At 38.5% G+C, this 17417-nt stretch overlaps 1 protein-coding gene across 4 annotated transcripts in view; it reads left to right on the top strand.

Moving 5' to 3' along the window:
* The window catches only part of EPC2 (enhancer of polycomb homolog 2), a 159739-nt gene that overhangs the window by 140473 nt on the left and 1849 nt on the right, over positions 1–17417 (top strand). For 3 of the 4 annotated variants that reach the window (XM_073305427.1, XM_073305426.1, XM_073305428.1), the window contains exons 11-13: positions 12232–12368; positions 14608–14767; positions 16038–16371. In XM_073305427.1, coding sequence (XP_073161528.1) covers positions 12232–12368; positions 14608–14767; positions 16038–16371 — 631 coding nt within the window. Of the gene's footprint in view, positions 1–12231; positions 12369–14607; positions 14768–16037; positions 16372–17417 lie in introns of those variants that run through there. The other variant, XM_073305429.1, reaches the window with a different exon arrangement.

The following is a 17417-nucleotide window of genomic DNA, read 5'->3' on the forward strand; positions in this document are numbered from 1 at the left end:
GCACATCTCATTGCCTTCTCTCCTTTAGCCAGTTCCTTATCCACCTTATATAATTCTTGTACTGATCTCCCCCAATTCAATTAATAATTTCCCATGAGCTACCAGGTCAATTGCTTTACTGAAGTCCAAGTATATTAGCACTACTACACTTCCCTTATCTAGAAAAAGTTATTTCCTTAAAGAAGAAAATAAGGGTAGCCTGGCATGATCTGTCTTTGGTAAATCCATGTTGCATTACATCTTTTCTGTTTACTGCCATGAATTTAATATTCTTTCTATCACAGTTTGTTTTAAGTTTGTGTATACTACTGAGATCAGATTAACCAATTTGTAATTGCCTGGATCTGTTTTTTTCCTTTCTTAAGTATAGATATGACGTTCGTTATCCTTCAGGCATGTGGTGCCACCATCAAGTAGATAGAGGTATTAAAAATCCTTGCTACTGGACTAGCAATCTCATGTGCCAGATATCTGAGAACCACTATCAAATATTGCACCCAGCCCTGCAGTTGTTGCACCTGGCAGCTTGGAAGTAGGCTGGTTGAGCTCTATTGGCAGAGACTGTTTTTGACAGGTTCAATAAAACCTCATAGAAAGCCTGGAAATCGTCTACCAGAAAGATCTACCCCTCCAAATGAAAATGGTTCTACTATGGGGAATCCAGCATAAATTAATTCCAGTTAATACCAGAAATCTACATGCCACACTTTAAATAGGCTGGATTGACTCTTAGTGCTCGCAAAATCCACCTTGCAGCAATATCAACATGTCACACTTTGATGCAGTCATACTTAGTCTTCAGTCATCCAACAATATCCAGATTCTTCAAGGACCTCCTGCATACATACCCATGTGTTAGAGACCTGACTCCTGCATGAGATCTTAACACCATCCTCCTGAAACTCATGGAACCTCCGTTCAAGCTATCATCAGATAGCTGCATCATCACCTTGCCCTTAAGATGTGCTTTCTGGGAGCTATTAACTCAGCATGGAGGATCAGCGAGCTCTAAACTCTTATGTCTGGATCTCCTTATATCTCATTTCATAGGGACAGAGTGGTTCTGAGACTGCACCTTAAACTCATCCCTAAGGTAATCTTAGAGTTTCACTTCAATCAACCTGCCAGTCTTCTTCCTGATACTACCCTCTATGGGAGAGAAGAAGCTACTTACTTTGGATGGTTCCAGAGCCTTGCTTTATTACCTTTCAGACAGTCTCCCTGCCTCTTTGTGGTTGATTCAGGCTTGCCGAAAAGCCAAGCCATCTTATCTAACTGAATCATTCACTGTATGTCCACCTGCTGTCAATTAGCTGGTGAACCTCTATTTCCAAACATCAAGGCATACTCCACCAAGACACTGGCAGCATCTTCTGTCTTTTTCAGAAATGTGTCAATATCTGAGATCTATAAAGTAACAACATAGAGCAACCCACTGACTGTAATTGAACAGTCTAGAGTGGCCCCCTTAGCATCATCTGCGACTCTGCATTGGGAAGCTTTGCACAGAGCAGAGGACCCTTCCCAGATGGCAAGGACTTGGCCTCAGGGCCAGGAGAAAACCTTTGTAATCTTGTCCATCTGCCACTCATCTTCGGCTGTCATCAAACGCCTTTTCTGCATTAAAACAACCTTCTCCTTCTCACTTAATCCTCCCTTTCCCTCACTGGCTCCTTCATCCCTTCCTGATTTACCCTCACCTCTCTATAGTTCAGCTAACTCTGCCTGCTACTTTTTCTTCCCCTCTTGATCCCAATCTCCCCCATTTCCCACCAGCTGAAATCCAGGTCCCACATCCTCCTCACTTCTGGTGACATTTATCCTAATTCTGGCCCTCCCTCCATGCCCACTCTCTCCACATCCTACACACACTTCTGTCATCACCTCTGCCCCTTTTATGTCACCATTCGTAACTTCACACCCATCCCTTTTTTCCCCCATCCCTTCTTCCCTTTTCTTGCTGACTTTGGAACCACTTCATCTTTATTAAGATCACAATGTATTCACATCTCACTCCTTCCAGCTCACAGTTCTTACAGAGACCTGGATCCCTTTAGCTGAAGCTGCGTCTGAAGCTGCCCTTTCTTATGGGCCTCTCATCTCATGTTCTCCGCATTGGATCAGACTGGGGTGAGGGTGTTGGGCTGCTTCCAACATTTCCCTCTTCCCATTCTTTCTCCTTGTTCAAATAGCTCTGCATCTGACTGTCATCTCTCTTCCCCTTCCAAGTTGCTGACAACTATCATTCACCTAACTCTTCCCCAGCAGTCTTTCTCTCTCATTTTGACTTTTGGCTCTTTCCACAATCTCCCACATATCTCCTCATATTCAGCTTCTACGTTCATGACCCATCTGACATCTTAGCTGCATATTTCCTCGCCCTCAACTCTTCATTTGATCTGCACCTCTTGCCAGTTGTCCCACTCATTAAAGGGCCATTGACTATGCTGCTCTCCTTGCATCACTGTACTCCACTTTTAACTCTCATTACAAGATCAGCCATGACTCATCCCCATCATCCACTTCATCAGTTTCTTCTTGCCTTGCCTTCCTTTTCCCCTTACAACTCTTCTCCTTATCCACTGTCACAGATGCAGAAGTTTCTCATCTGCTGTCCTCCTCTAACCCCTCCACTTGCCCCAGAGACTCCATGCCACGTCCTGATCTCCCTTGCACCCACTCTCATCCTCTCATTTGCTATTCACATCCTCCACTCTCTTCTGGCTTTTCCCCCTCACAATACAAGTATGCTTTAGTCTGTTCCATCTTTTTTAAAAAAACAACAACAAGCAAAACAAACAAAAAACCCCACCTGTGACCTTACGTGCCTCTCCAGTGAATGCTTTATCTCTAAGCTCATTGAATGCACTGTCTGTAATTGCTTTCTGGAGTTCCTCTCCTCCAAATCTATCCTAGACCCTTTCCAGTCTGGCTTCTATCCCCTGCACTCCACTGAAACTGCTCATGCCAAAGTCTTCCTAGTCAACCTTAGAAACAGTACTCTGTCTGCGTTCTCGACCTTTCAACAGCCTTCGACACCAACTATGCTCAATCTTGTCCAACCTTATCCATGAGTGTCCTTTCCTAGTTCTGCTTCTTCCTCTGTAATCACTTCTTCAGCATGCCCCCTTTCAACTTTCTGAGGGGGTTCCAAAAGGCTTAGTCCTTGGTCTCCTTCTCTTCTGTGTCTCTGAGTAATCTCATCTGCAAACAGAAATTCAACAACTATTTCTACTTTGTTGACTCATTGATCTACCTCTTTTCTCTAAACCGGTTTCCTTCTATCTAAACTAAAATCTTGGCCCCACTCTGACATTTTTTCCTGGGTGTCTAGCTGTCAGCTCGTGTTCAGTGTGGCTAAAACACAGCACTTGACCTTTCCCTCTCTTCCTCTTTTGATCATTGTGGGCAACACCACTGGGCCTGAATGTCATCTTCAACTCTGATGTCTCTGTAGGTCGTCACATCCAGACTAAGGCCATGTCTATATTAGTGATCTTACAGCTGTAAGATCGCTGGTATAGCCTCTCTGTGCTGACTGGAGAGAGTTCTTCCATCAACATAATACAACCACCTTAACAAGCGATGGTAGCTATGTCCACAGGAGAAGCTCTCTCACCAACACAGCCCTATGCACACTACTACTTAGGTTTATTCACACCCCTGAGTGACATAAGTTTTGCCGACATAAGTGGTCATGTAGACATAGTTTAAGTCTTGCAGATTCTTTCTGCATAACCTCTCTAAGTTGTGACCATTCCTAGCCATCCACACAGTCAGAATTCCTGTTCAGGCTCTCATCTCAATTGCTGCAACATCCTTTTCTCTGACCTTGACAAATGCAATCCTGCTTGTTCATGTCCATTCAGAATGCTGCTGCAGAGATTGTTCTCTGAGCCCATTGCTTTAACGATGTCACCTCTTTTGAGTTCCTCAACTACCCCACCTCTCTTTTATTTGCTCAAAGAAAAGCTGCTTGTCTTCTTTCACAGCTCTTCATGGCTTAACCCCACCCTACCTCCTGTTCAGTATCAAAATGTTGACTCTCTCGCCTCCAGTCTGCCAATGATTTCAGTCTCCATTTGTTAAATTTTCAAATAAGCACTTTCATGCTTTCTCCCATGTTGCCCCTCATGCTTGGGAGGAGTTCTCCATAAACATTTGCAAAGCTATTTCATTATCCTCCTTCAGATCCCTACTTAAAACTTTCCTTTGCCATGATGTTTACACAAATCTTGATGTTAGGCTGCTGGTGTTCTGAAACCGCTGCCTGTCATGCTGAGCAGCATTGGCTCATTGTTTCCTTGTACTCCCCTAGTATCTGTCTGTATCTGTTGTTGTCTTATATGTAAATTATAGCAACTTCAGAATTCAGGACTTAATCTCCCATTTGTGCATATAATAACTAAACTGAAGGATTTCTTTATTTTAAGACAGTTTTTAATATTTGCCAAATACTTATTAAACAAATTATTTTCTCTAAAGATGAAAGTGATGAGAATTCTTGTGTACTTGCAATTTTAAGATTTATTGTTAATTTATTAAATGTTCTAAATTTCATATTTAATGTTTTATAGTTGTAATACAAGATTGTACACACAGCATTACCTGTGACAGTGTTTTTAGATCTAAATTCCATTTTATTTATCACTTAAAGTGTACAAAAATTGGTTATATTTTTGTAAAATGTTCTATTCCTTATGCAGCTATGAAATAACCTTTAATAATGGAAGCTTAGGATAAACCACAAAGCTTTTTGCTTTTGCTGTCTTTAGAGACCATACGTAAGTACAATGCAACCCAGTTAAAGTTGCTGTAGGAACCTTAACTTGTACGTTTTCTGACTTCATAAATTTAACATTGCAACTTTAACATTGTACTAATACAGCTTTTTGGTATATATTGATAGTGTCACAGGTTTTCCTGGCATGTGAGACTTTTTAAACCAGATAGTCCTGGTCTGAATAATTTTTAAAATGTAAGAACCCAGTTCTGCAATTCCTTACTACTAAGTGTAGTACACAATGCCCATGGGACAACTCAAGGTATTAAGTGCTTCCTCACCAGCAAGGATGTGTAGGATTGGGCCCTAAATTTGATAGATAACAGAAGAATGATTGACTGCTAATGAGGAGGAGACAATACAGTGTAACAGAAAAAGAAACAGCTATTGCAAGTTACTTGTTACACCGGAGCATTGTGTCTACACAACGGATTTGCACCAGTACATTTATGCTGATGTGAAAAACCCAAGTGTAGACAAGGACGAAGACTGCTTGCGCTTGTTGTTAAAAATGAAACATCAGCTTGTGATATGTAAAAAAAAATTTTAACCTCTCAGTTGTGTCACTTGCCAAACAACATTTGCTGAATTTGCAATGTAGCAAATCTGGAATCTAATTTTTAAAAACATTTGACCTAATATGTTTCTGATGGTATTTTTAATTGTGCAGTGCATAAACCACAGAAGTAGGCACTTGATTTATTTATTTTAGATCTATAAAATGACAAGAATTAATAATGTATGAATTTGAAAAATAAAACGACATACTTACGATCAGTATTGTGTACAGGGACGACATGGTTCGTGGTTCCATTCAGGAGATAATTGTCAGCCCGTGGTGTGACAGCATGAGTTTAACTTGCAAAAAACCACCACAAATCTAACTTTAAAGAGCTCACAATGAAGAACCAGGAAAGATCCATTTTTGGAAAGGTTGTCTTAACTGAAAATAAGTCTTACAGTTACCTGCTGTGATCTTCAGTGCATAAGAAATATGTAAAACAACTCCTGCCTTGTACTCACAATTTTATTTATTAATATTATTGCCTTGCTTTGTTTGTATTACAATGATGCCCAAAATGTTCTAGCTACTTTACAAATATGTGAAGAGGGGTGTCTGTTCCTAAGCACTTGATTTTAAGAGAATAAATGTGTGAATCTAGTGCTCATAGACGGTGCCAGATCAGCATATGAATAAAGAACAGTTGGTTCAAACTAAATTTTTCTTTCTTTCTCGTGTTACATCAGTTGGAAAGGGGGAAGTGGTTTGAAGAATTAGCATAGACACTGGAGTAGTGTGCCCCTTCAGATCAAAGTGGTGCAAACTTTCATGGCCCTTTTCATGGATCCATTGCTAAGCCTAGACAATTAGGTTACACTGCTGGTAAAAATAACTTCAAGTTTCAAATACCTCAAGTTTGCTAGGAAATGTGACCACTTCCAGCAGTTTCCATTATCATTTATGATCACTGTAGCATCCAGAGGTCTGGTTGTACTCAGTGCTGTGCAGGCCTATGTTGAAAGACCACCTTTTCCCTGAAGAACTTTCAGGCAAGGTACAACAGTGTTAGTGTACAGACAACTGGAAGAAATGTTTGAATGAGGGAAACAGAAATAGGCATGTGTAGCTAGATACTATGAGGCAACTATCCAGCCTAGGGATGATAAATGAATGTTGAACTGCAACTTCTTTGTGAGGCTGAAGGTGGAAGCCATGTGATGGCTTTAGTTTATGCATATTATAGCAGTCCACCTCTTGAGCAGGACAGAGCAGGTTGCTCTTGGCTCCCAGTCCACTTTCATTGCTAGTTCAAGTTCTTTGGGCCTGATCTTTAAAATTACAAGTGGGTCAGGGCTCAGTGAACATCAGTAACTACACTGCAATCCATCAGCTCTTCTCCCCCCGTGCCAGTTGTTTCTCTGGGACAATGATTCTAATGAAGGATGTAAGAGTCATAGATAAGCACACTTGTATGAGTGATTTGGCCATGGAATGAAGCAGTTAGACTAATGAAAAGTCTACCCATCTTTAGGGCAATATGAAAAATCCTCGTATTAGATAATAAGCTTTCTCACCATAGCAGGAATGATATATACCATTCTCTGATGCAGAGATTATTATTACTGAGGAAGGGAGAAGAGCAGAAGACTCCATTAATTTCACTATGGACCTTGCGCTGCACATTTAATTTATATGTGCACTCAAATGCTACCGTGATGGCAGCCCTAGAAAATCCTAAAATAGATAGCAACACTACAGATTAAAATCCTCAAACAATGGAATCTTTACAACTTTGCAAACTTCCACATCCCCTTAATTTGCTTTAATCACGATGCGGAGAGTGACAATGCAGGATCATTCAGTTCTTGGGCTCTAAGATTGACAAGGATATTAAAGGTGATTTTCAGATTCAGACCACCAGCTAATTTCAGATTGACCACTAAAAAGTCATTAGGTGATAGATACTGATGTTGCTAGGATTCATACCAGTGACATAGTTAAGAATGTCATTACTAAAGTCCTAGGTTCTGTAGTCTCCTACATACATTGAAATATTTCATATTTGTAATGTGTCAAAGGTAATTAAAAAATCTATCTGGAAATATTTGTGCAACTGATATATGGGTCAACACTTAACTAATTTGTGAGCTCTCTGGGACAGGGACTGTCTTTTACAACATGTATGTACAGTGTCTAACAAGCTGCAGCTCTGATTCTTGATTGGAGCCTGAGTTACTGCAATACAGATAATAAAAATAAATTATAATTAAGTAGATGATATAAATGACTATGCATCATTTAGGTTTATTTTTTAAAGAATCAGGCAATAACAAACATACCCTACCAAATTTTAAGAACAAAACTATAGGTTTATCTTCCCAGTTCCTTACTGGGCCTTACTGTCCTCATTTTTGCTAATTTTAAAAGACTTTTGTGAGGTGATTGATTGATTCTCACACAAAGTTTTGTTCACTGACTGAACCTGTTGTGCATACCTTTTCAACAGTAATTCAGTCAAGGTATGGAATTTAGGAAATTAAAGAGAAAAGAAACTAGGCAGAAATAAAAACAAACTACCACTGTACAATTTTTTTAAACCATGTTGGAAAGGCTGGTAAAGTACCAAAAAGCTAACTGCAATGCCTATGGATGTAAAACTGAATTAATTTGCTTTATTAATGTGTTTTAAGAGTGTATGTGTGGATGTAAACTAATAGGGACACTTTTACAAATAGAAACATAAACATAAAAGTGTATACCTGAGTCAGAATTAGCAATCATTATAGAAGGTGGCATAGCTCAATAAAGTGTGTGCCTATAAATTAATCAGGAGCTTTTTTATTTTTTAACCACACACACACACACGACACGTAGTTTGAAAAGGATTTTGCTGTGAAGTGAGTAATATTTTGTGTGGCAAATTTAACAAGATTTAATTGTGAACATCACTAGTCATCATATTTGAACTACAGGTATCTTATTTCATTCTAGGGAAAAGGGAAGAACAAATAAGCTGAGTAAAGATTTATTTTGCTTGCTTACTCAGATTAGCCCCATTAGGCGTAAATGTAAAGAAAATCTTGGTTTAAAAAAAAAAAAGGTCTACAAGTCTGATGATTCAACATCTGTGTTTTGAGAGTGGGTGGTGAGAAAGATCAGTCAGAATGAACTATTCTACTCTTGTGTCTAGTCCTGTTTCAGCTATTTCCTGCAGCATCCCTCTAAACAATAAATAAAGAATTACTATTGCAGTAGTACCTGACTCAAAAAGTTGGTTTTCCTGGGATGTTGGGAAGCCCACTTAATTATAGAGCGCTATGAGAAAATATTTGCATATTGGTTTCTGAGTATGGTCTGACTTGACTGTAACTTTGTTTACTTAAAATGGGATTTTCATAAAGCTGGGTGTATTGTAAGTAGCAGATGAACTAGAGCAAACACTGAAAGTGTAGAATGGTTAATATTTTAATTGTTAGCATGGTGTTTTTTTATTCAGCAGATACTATTCCTGTAGATTCTAGATATAATTTGGGGTTGCAATACCATTGAGCATATGTAATTATAGTTGAGAATGAGATGCTGCAAGGTTTAATGAACTGGAACTTTGGCTATCAAATCCGCTCTTTGTCAGCACCTAAAAGAACTTAATTCTATGACTGAATAAAATCCAGGTAGCATTAAGATGTTGACAATATTTTAAATTAATTTGCTTGAGGAAATAAGGATTCTGGCTAAATTAGATACGGGAAACAATAGATAAGGGTAACACAGTTGGTGGTTGGTATATTTGTCATAACTATGAACCAGTAAATGACCAAGAATAAGCATAGTCTTACATTGTTTTGCTTTGTTATCGTAGGGATACCTAGTATTCTACATGCACCTCACACAGTGTTAATTCTGATGTGGTTATTACTGCAATCATAGCTTAGATTCTGGCCTCTGACTTCTTTTGAATGATTTTCAGTTTATATGTGTGTTTTGCACAGGAAGGGGAAATAGGGGAGAGTTCATTCTGCTCTATTTCTTTCCCTTTCCCACCCATATCTATAATCCTCTATTGACCTTTCAGTTCTGCTTTAAGCAGCCGTGTTTCCTAAATCTTTTAGCTTTCGGTATGCTTTGTTTTCCTTCAAATTGTTGAATTCTGGTTTGAAGAAAAATATCTTGGCATTGAAACACTATTCCAGACATATGTAATTTTATATATATCTATATCTATCTATCTATATATATAATGCATCTGATGAAGTGAGCTGTAGCTCATGAAAGCTTATGCTCAAATAAATTTGTTAGTCTCTAAGGTGCCACAAGTACTCCTTTTCTTATTCCAGACTAAATGCTTAACAAAACTTTCAGTTCAGAGCAGATTTACAGTAAAAGCTTTGTTATCCTGCATGTTCGGGGAATAGGGGGTGCTGTTTAATCAAAAATTCCAATTAACTAAGAGTTATGCTTACCAACGGAATACCAATTTTCAAAGAATTAGAATACAATAAAATTAATGAAGTATAAAATAGTATACAGGTACTCACAAATCCAGCAGTAGTACTGCACTGCAGAGTAGTTGGTTTCTTGAAGCACTTAAGTGTATATAGGTAAAGCTTTCTATACAGTAGGTTATCTTATGACACTACATATCACTATGGGCAGTGCATGGTTTACACCCAGATCACTAAAAATACACTTAACACTAAAACTATACTGAACATAATTTAATCTTTGATGATTCAGAAGGCACTTCAGGATCTTGCAGTGCCTTAGGGTCGTCGTCATAAATTATCATTGTAGCTGTAGAAGGTGTAGGAGATTGGGCTGAATCTGTAATGACCCAATGACACACCGTGGAAGTTGCTTTTTTGAATAAATCCCTGATATCAGTTTGCTTACTTGTCTTCTGTCTCTTTTGCATAAAAGTCGAGTGCAGAATGTGCAATTGCATAACCTCCTGGTCAGTATACTAGTCCTGGTTACTAGATTGAAGATTTGTATTGGGAGCGATCAGAAATGCCGGTTAATAGAGTTTTCCAGATGATAAAGTGCCAGATAACAGCTTTTACTGTGTATTGCAGCTGTTTACGTGAGTCTTCAGAGAATAAAGTATCCAATAGTTGTCACCATAGGATCATATACAGTAATTGGATATGGGAAAGAATTAAAGTCCATTCCTTTACAAGTGTAAAATATGGTCCCTCAACAGACTTAGAGGTTTTTTCTCCTAGTGAAAAGCTGGTATGATGAAAAAACAGGCTATTCATTATGGTCATTTCAATTCATTTTTTATAACATAGGGATACTGATATTTTCATTATGGTAACCTACAAAAAAAAAACCTGACATTCCTCTTCAGTCTTGCACTTCACTAAACGTAATCCTGTGCTAAAATTTGACTTTCAGGTTTGGAGTTCATTAAATTGGGAATTGATGACATTTTTTTGTATTGTGCTGAGGCTGGCCAGTGCAGGTGGTGTCTGTCTTGTGGGACATATCCTTTCCCACCATGGGAACAACATAAGGAATGTCATCTTTATTTGCTTTTGTGGCTGAATGAGTACACAGGTAGCAGTTCTCATAGCAGCCAGTGGGGAAAGTAAATCAGTGGGGTGGTGATGGCCTTTATAACTGTTTTCTCTTCCTGGATGAAACTGATCACTGGGTTAGTTATTATTCCTATGGCTGCATTAAAATCTCAGGAATAGTGACAGCCTGCACCTTGCCTTTATTCAACAGCATGCAGCAACTTGTAGCTATTTTTCTAGCAGTTTTCACCCACTCATCTCAAAGCACTTTATAAAAAGAAGATAGCCACCATCATCCCCATTTTGTAGATATGGAAATTGAGGCACACAGCACTTCCCTTCCTAATGCCCTGTGAGAAGGTGATATCCTTCAGGTTTGCCTCAATGTGTTTCTTACTAGTCAGCGAACTTTTTAATCTCCCTTGACATCTGACCCCCCCACCCCCCGCCATTAATGAGGCCTTGATGTAATACCATCTAGTTGCAGAAAATGCTGCTCAAGTCCTCCTTCAACACACTTTTAAAAAATAATAAGGGGGAGATGAAATAACAGGAGCAGTTCAAAAATCACAGGATAGAAATGGCTTATTAACCTTAAACACTGACTGTGATCCTTTATGAAATTATTGGAGCCATATGCTAGATTTTAGACCTGGGGAGCCAGTTTTTCTCATCTTACTCCAGTTCCTTGGTCTTCAAGTTTTTGGTGCACCTCTGAACCTGCTGCTCAAGTGTACTGAATGTTGCTCCACTCACATTGCCTAATACATATCGGTAGAGTGGAGATCTGATCATATAGCACAAACGCTGGTGGTGCTGGAACTACCAGGTGCTCTTCTTCTGAACACGTCCCCAGATCTCAGAGGGAAGAAAGGTAGAAGGAGGCTACTATAGGGGGTAGTAAAGAAAAGTGAACCATTCCTCTTCCCCAGCCATGAAATGGGAGACCTTCCTCATTTCCTAGAAGCCAGGAGAAAAATTTCTTTATGGTTCCTTTATGGTTGGGAAATTATGTAGCTTCATAAAGGATGTCATTTAGTGGGTGTGGCTCTGATGTAGTCTCAGTTTAACTTGCCTGCCAAAAAGTTGCCTATCTAATACAATAGCCATAGCTACAAAGAAGGAACACACTAAAGGCACTTTTCAGTGCTAGTAAGAAGCTGTTGTTTCTGAACTATCAGACCCTTATCATGGATGACTTCATACTCAAAGGGAATTGGCCAGTGGTACGCATTTAAACTGGTGGTTTGCCCTTCACAAACATAGATATATTGAGGTCTGTGCAAGTGTTCAGTACCCTCCTTTCATGTGTCTTGCTTTCACATTTCATTGTCCCATGTCAGTTTACTTTGTACTTCATTTTTGTTCTAGAAAATTTTGTTTTCTTCAAGTACATTAAACTCTGGGTTCATTTTTCTCTTCCACAGTAACGGGGGGTATCACAGAGGAGCAGTTTCAGACACATCAACAGCAATTAGTTCAAATGCAAAGACAGCAACTTGCTCAGCTTCAGCAGAAGCAGCAGTCTCAGCATTCCTCACAACAGACGCATCCAAAAGCACAGGTAATACTCCTTTATAATCTTTTTGATGTGCCACGATAGTCTTCCACAGTAGGTTCTCCCTCCTGCTTGCTCACTTTTTGTTAAGTCTTTGTCACAAGTTAAAGATAACCTTTTGTTAATGTACTAATTGTGTGAAATGCATTTAAATTATTCTGATCAAAATCCTTTTAAATATCTCTGTGTGGCTTTGGAAAACTCAGTATCTCTCTAGCTACCATAACTTTTTTGCTTTTATTTTTTCTTGTAATTCAGAATGTGGTATTTCTTATAAACTTTGAAGGGACACTGCTAAATGAGTGTGTATTTTGGAAGTATGAACGTTCTTACTTGCGTTGCAAATGGTTTGTTTTAAAAATATAGTTTCACTATTTTTACATTTGTTTTACTTTTAACACTTAGGCAACGGAAACAGAATAGCCAGTTTCACTTCGTTTTGTCAGTTTGCCAGTTTCACTCAGGGTTTCATGCACAATGCTGAACTGTTTGGATTGCAAACATTGCTGGGGATTTTTAGTAGATAAAAATATTGTTACACTGTCTCTCAAAAGCATTTCTGTTGGTCTTGGCTTTTGTCTTACTTTCTTTTGAAAGAAAAAAAATCCAGAACCCAACAAAACTAGATTTTAAAGCAAATTTGCTTAACAAGCGTTCCTGTAAGAGAATATGAAAAGAGACTACAAATCTTTGATGTCTTACTGCCTGCACAATTATCTGTTCTCTTTTTTATATTTACATTTCTTAGAAATTAAATACACTTTGTTTAGGGATAGAATATGCCACTTGTACTGTCATTGAGTCGTACCTTACTGTGTGAGTAGTCTAGTTGAAATCAGTGTGACTAATTTTGGAGTCGGGTAGTGTGAGTAAGAGTGGCACAACTTAGCCCTTTGGTAGTTATTGAATTAAAAAAAGCTTTTAAATGTGTTATGTTCTGAATTTCTTTGTGAGGAAATTAATTTTTCCAGTGTCATATCTACTGTGGACAAAGGATGCACTTACTGTCAGGCTTACATAGCTAGTATTTTGCAAATTAAAAAGAAAAATATATGTATAAAATCAAAAATATTGTTAAGCATTACTAGAAAAACCTTTTCCCTATATTATTATGAGAAGTGTATACATGAACACCAGTGTTCCTTTCTCCCCCCCAACCATTTTCTGTATTTATTCATCATAATCTTCCTGTATATATTATTGGTTGCAAAGTGGGTTTTTTTGTCTATTTACATAACATATGGAATGGTGCTTCTAACTAGGAGGAGGAAATGATATTTGATGGTTTAGATATTGAAAAGTTAGTGTATTAAATATGCAGCCATTACCAGTGGTTCTCAACTAGGGGTCCGGGGTCCCCTAGGGGTTGCAAGCAGGTTTTAGGGGGTTCGCCAAGCAGGGCGAGCATTTAGATTTCCTGGGGCCCAGGGCAGAAAGCTGAAGTCCAGGGCCCCGAGGCCTGCCACCTATGGCTGAAGGCGAAGCCTGAGCCACTTAACTTTGTGGGGCCCCCTATGGCCTGGGGCTCCAGGCAGTTACCCTGCTTGCTACCCCCTAATGCCAGTCCTGGTTTTACATGCAGAAAAATGGTTGTGGCACAGGTGGGCCGTGGCTTTTTTGTAGCATGGTGGGTGTGTGTGTGGGGGGAAGCAGGCTTCAGAAAGAAAAAGGTTGAAAACCTCTGCCATATACAGCCAGTAGGATACTGTATCAAAGGGAAGATGGCAAGTGCTGAAAAAATGAATATTAGTACTTATGTTTTCAAGGTGGCTGGATTAGTAGGAGAAATATCCTTCCAAAGCTCAGTACGCGAGATCCCTATGAGGCAAATTAATCCCTGACAGAATAACGTTTTGGACCTTGCATAGACACAAGTGTATATAAGTAAAATAAACGAAAAAAAAACCTTCAGGATTTCAAAAAGCCTCCCAAAGACTGATACAAAAGACTTGTCAAACACACTATGAATTTGATGTGTCAGTCTAATGAGACCTTTTGCAGTTGAAGATTTAAGAAGCTTCCTTATGCAGCCTGTCAACTTTCTACATAGTTGTCTAGATTGACCATTGTTGGGAGAGATGCATAAAACTAGATTCATGACCTTTAAATATTTCATGTTATAATTTTGGTTCAAAAGATGCTTCCCCTTAATTCACTAGTAGCTATGTACTGTTGTTATCAGTCTTAATGTGTTTTGTCAGCTTGTACTGGCAGAATTGTAAACACTATTTGGTTAATTCCATAGGGCTCAAGCACCTCTGACTGTATGTCCAAAACACTTGACTCAGCCAGTGCCCACTTTGCTGCATCTGCAGTGGTCAGTGCACCTGCTCCCAGTCGCAGTGAGGTAACAAAGGAACAGAACACCAGCCACAACAATATTAATGGTGTTGTCCAGCCTTCAGGTGATGATTTCTTAATGTTAGCTGTCTAATGGAGAGTTTAGAATCTTTGAACAAAGGACTTCTAATTTCTAAAAATATATTTGAGTTGAATAAATATACTAACAGTGCAGATTTTAATTATTACTCTTTTAATTATACAGTTTTGTACAAAATGCTCTGGCTTTATCTAATGTTGATATGTTAGTAAAGTACAAACTATATTTGGATAATGTTGAAGATCTAATAGTGTCTTCAGAACAAAAACTTCCTATCTTTAAATCATGAACAGTAATTCAGTAACTTTTCCATTTTCTTTTCAAATAATAAAAACTCTTTGTAAAGTATGGATTGGTTATGATTGGTGCAGTCTGACTCTATTTACACAGTTTTTTAAAAATGCCATTATTCAGTGTCCCGTGATCTTGTGGATGGTTTTATGGGGAGGGAGTTGGTGTTTAAAACTTTCAAATCCATATTGGTTCTACAGTCTAAGAAATTTCATTCTTTACTTAGTACTATAGCCCCAAATGAGCATAGAACATATATGCTTATCTTTATCCTGTTGACATCATTGATGTAAGTATGTACCCAAAGTTAAGTATGTGCTTAAATTCTTTTCTGAATAGGTCCTAAATGTACGACTGGCACATACTAGAGCAGTTTTTCCAGAGACCACGAACCTAGCTGCAAAGCCCTAATGTAATTGCAATTTTTCTGTGAGACTCCACTTATCAGAAACCAATCATGCCAAATTAGACAGGTTGGATTATTGCCTTACTGGAGGAGACAAAAGTTCATTGGGATTTGACTTAGATAATAAATCAGAGGGGCTTTATGGTGGTTTTTTATTTAACAGCTAATGGTGTAATGGGGTTTATAGAACCTGTGCACTGGTGGGGAGGAAGAGAGTTAATATATGGTAAATCATAATGCTGGAATTGATCCAGGAGAGAACTGTAGCTCAGCCCAGTTGTGGTAAATCAGGTCATTCCTCAACACATTATGCAAGAGAAAGGGCAATGCTCTGAGGAGTCTACACTAATTGGGACTTGGAGGCAAACGTTTTTTCCTCTTAATTGAACAGAAAAGACTGTAAAAGTTGTGACTGCAAATAAACTTTAGTAATTTTGTTCCCAAGCTGTAACTTTGGCATTGGGATTATGGGATAATTATTGCCATTGATAATTACAGCCTTATACTTAAGCTTATGTTTAAACTTCTGTTTCGTGACTAAACAATTACATGTGTTTTATTTGTGTAATTTTTACTGAAAATGTTTTGTTTCTAACAGGAACCTCTAAAACTCTGTACTCCACCAACATGGCTTTATCATCCAGCCCAGGGATTTCAGCGGTACAACTTGTAAGGACAGTTGGCCACAGCACCACAAACCACTTAATTCCAGCTTTGTGCACAAGCAGCCCTCAAACACTTCCCATGAACAATTCTTGCCTGACTAATGCAGTGCATCTAAACAATGTCAGTGTCGTTTCTCCAGTCAATGTACATATCAATGCAAGGACTTCAGCACCATCGCCAACCGCCTTAAAACTTGCCACAGTTGCTGCCAGTATGGACAGAGTGCCAAAGGTTACTCCCAGCAGTGCCATCAGCAGTATAGCAAGGTGTGTATATAGTATATTGGGACAGAATTTCTTAAATTCCGGTATTATTATTATAATATGAATAGTTCCATAAATTTACCAGGCTCAGTAGAGTGTTAAGTAAGACATAGTCCCTTGGTTGAAGATCTCACAGTCTATGACTTTGGCCCTACAAAGGGATCCCCACCTGCACAGTATATCCTTTACTTCAATAGGCGCCTGAGCAGTCATACAAGTTCGTGTCTAGATAATCCTTTTGCAGAATTGAGGTCTAAGATAATACAGATATATAATTGAACACATATAAGTATACTTTTATTTTTACATGGTAACTGTGTAAAATGAGTTGTTCAGGTAATCATTTTGATTTGATTAATCTAATGCAGCTAGCCACTTCCAGGCTTCCCAGACCCTGCTTTCCCCAAAAGGAATTATGCTTATGCCCTTCCCCAAACTCCCATGGGTGCATCTTAGTGGCACAGTCTGGGACTCTGACCTCACTTCTACCATGAAATTCCCTCAGAGCATAATTTGGTTCCCTGTACCAGTTGTAGAATTGCAGTTTTAGTATATGTAAATAAAGATTACTATGTATGGAGGAAGGGTGATCTTGAACAAGTATCTGGAAATTTCTTTTAAAAAAAGCTTAAATTTTCCTTTTGTTAAACTTGTCTGCTGGACTGTATAATCTATGAATTAATTATATCTATTGTTTATAAAGTACAGGAATACAGAATGGGCACTAACGGGTTATGGTTCACTTTGCAATTTCATTCATAACTACATTTTTTTGTGTGAAGGTTTTTTTTTTTTTAATAAATAAATACTGGATATAAGTCCAAGTATGTCTAGACTAGAGGAAAGGTACTTTAACCAAACAAACAACAACCCCCAACAACCTAGAAACACCCTTTTGAATGTTTAGCACGCTCAGCTCTGGCTACACTAGATGCAAAGGGCTGTTTCAAGTTGTTAGCTAACTGTTAAAAAGCACCTTTATTCCTACTCTAGACAAGCCTTAGGGTTCTAACAGGTGCAAAATCCCGAAGAGCATTATATAAAGACTG

The sequence above is a fragment of the Lepidochelys kempii genome, chromosome 11 (genome assembly GCF_965140265.1).
Source record: "Lepidochelys kempii isolate rLepKem1 chromosome 11, rLepKem1.hap2, whole genome shotgun sequence".
Lineage (NCBI taxonomy): Eukaryota > Metazoa > Chordata > Testudines > Cheloniidae > Lepidochelys > Lepidochelys kempii.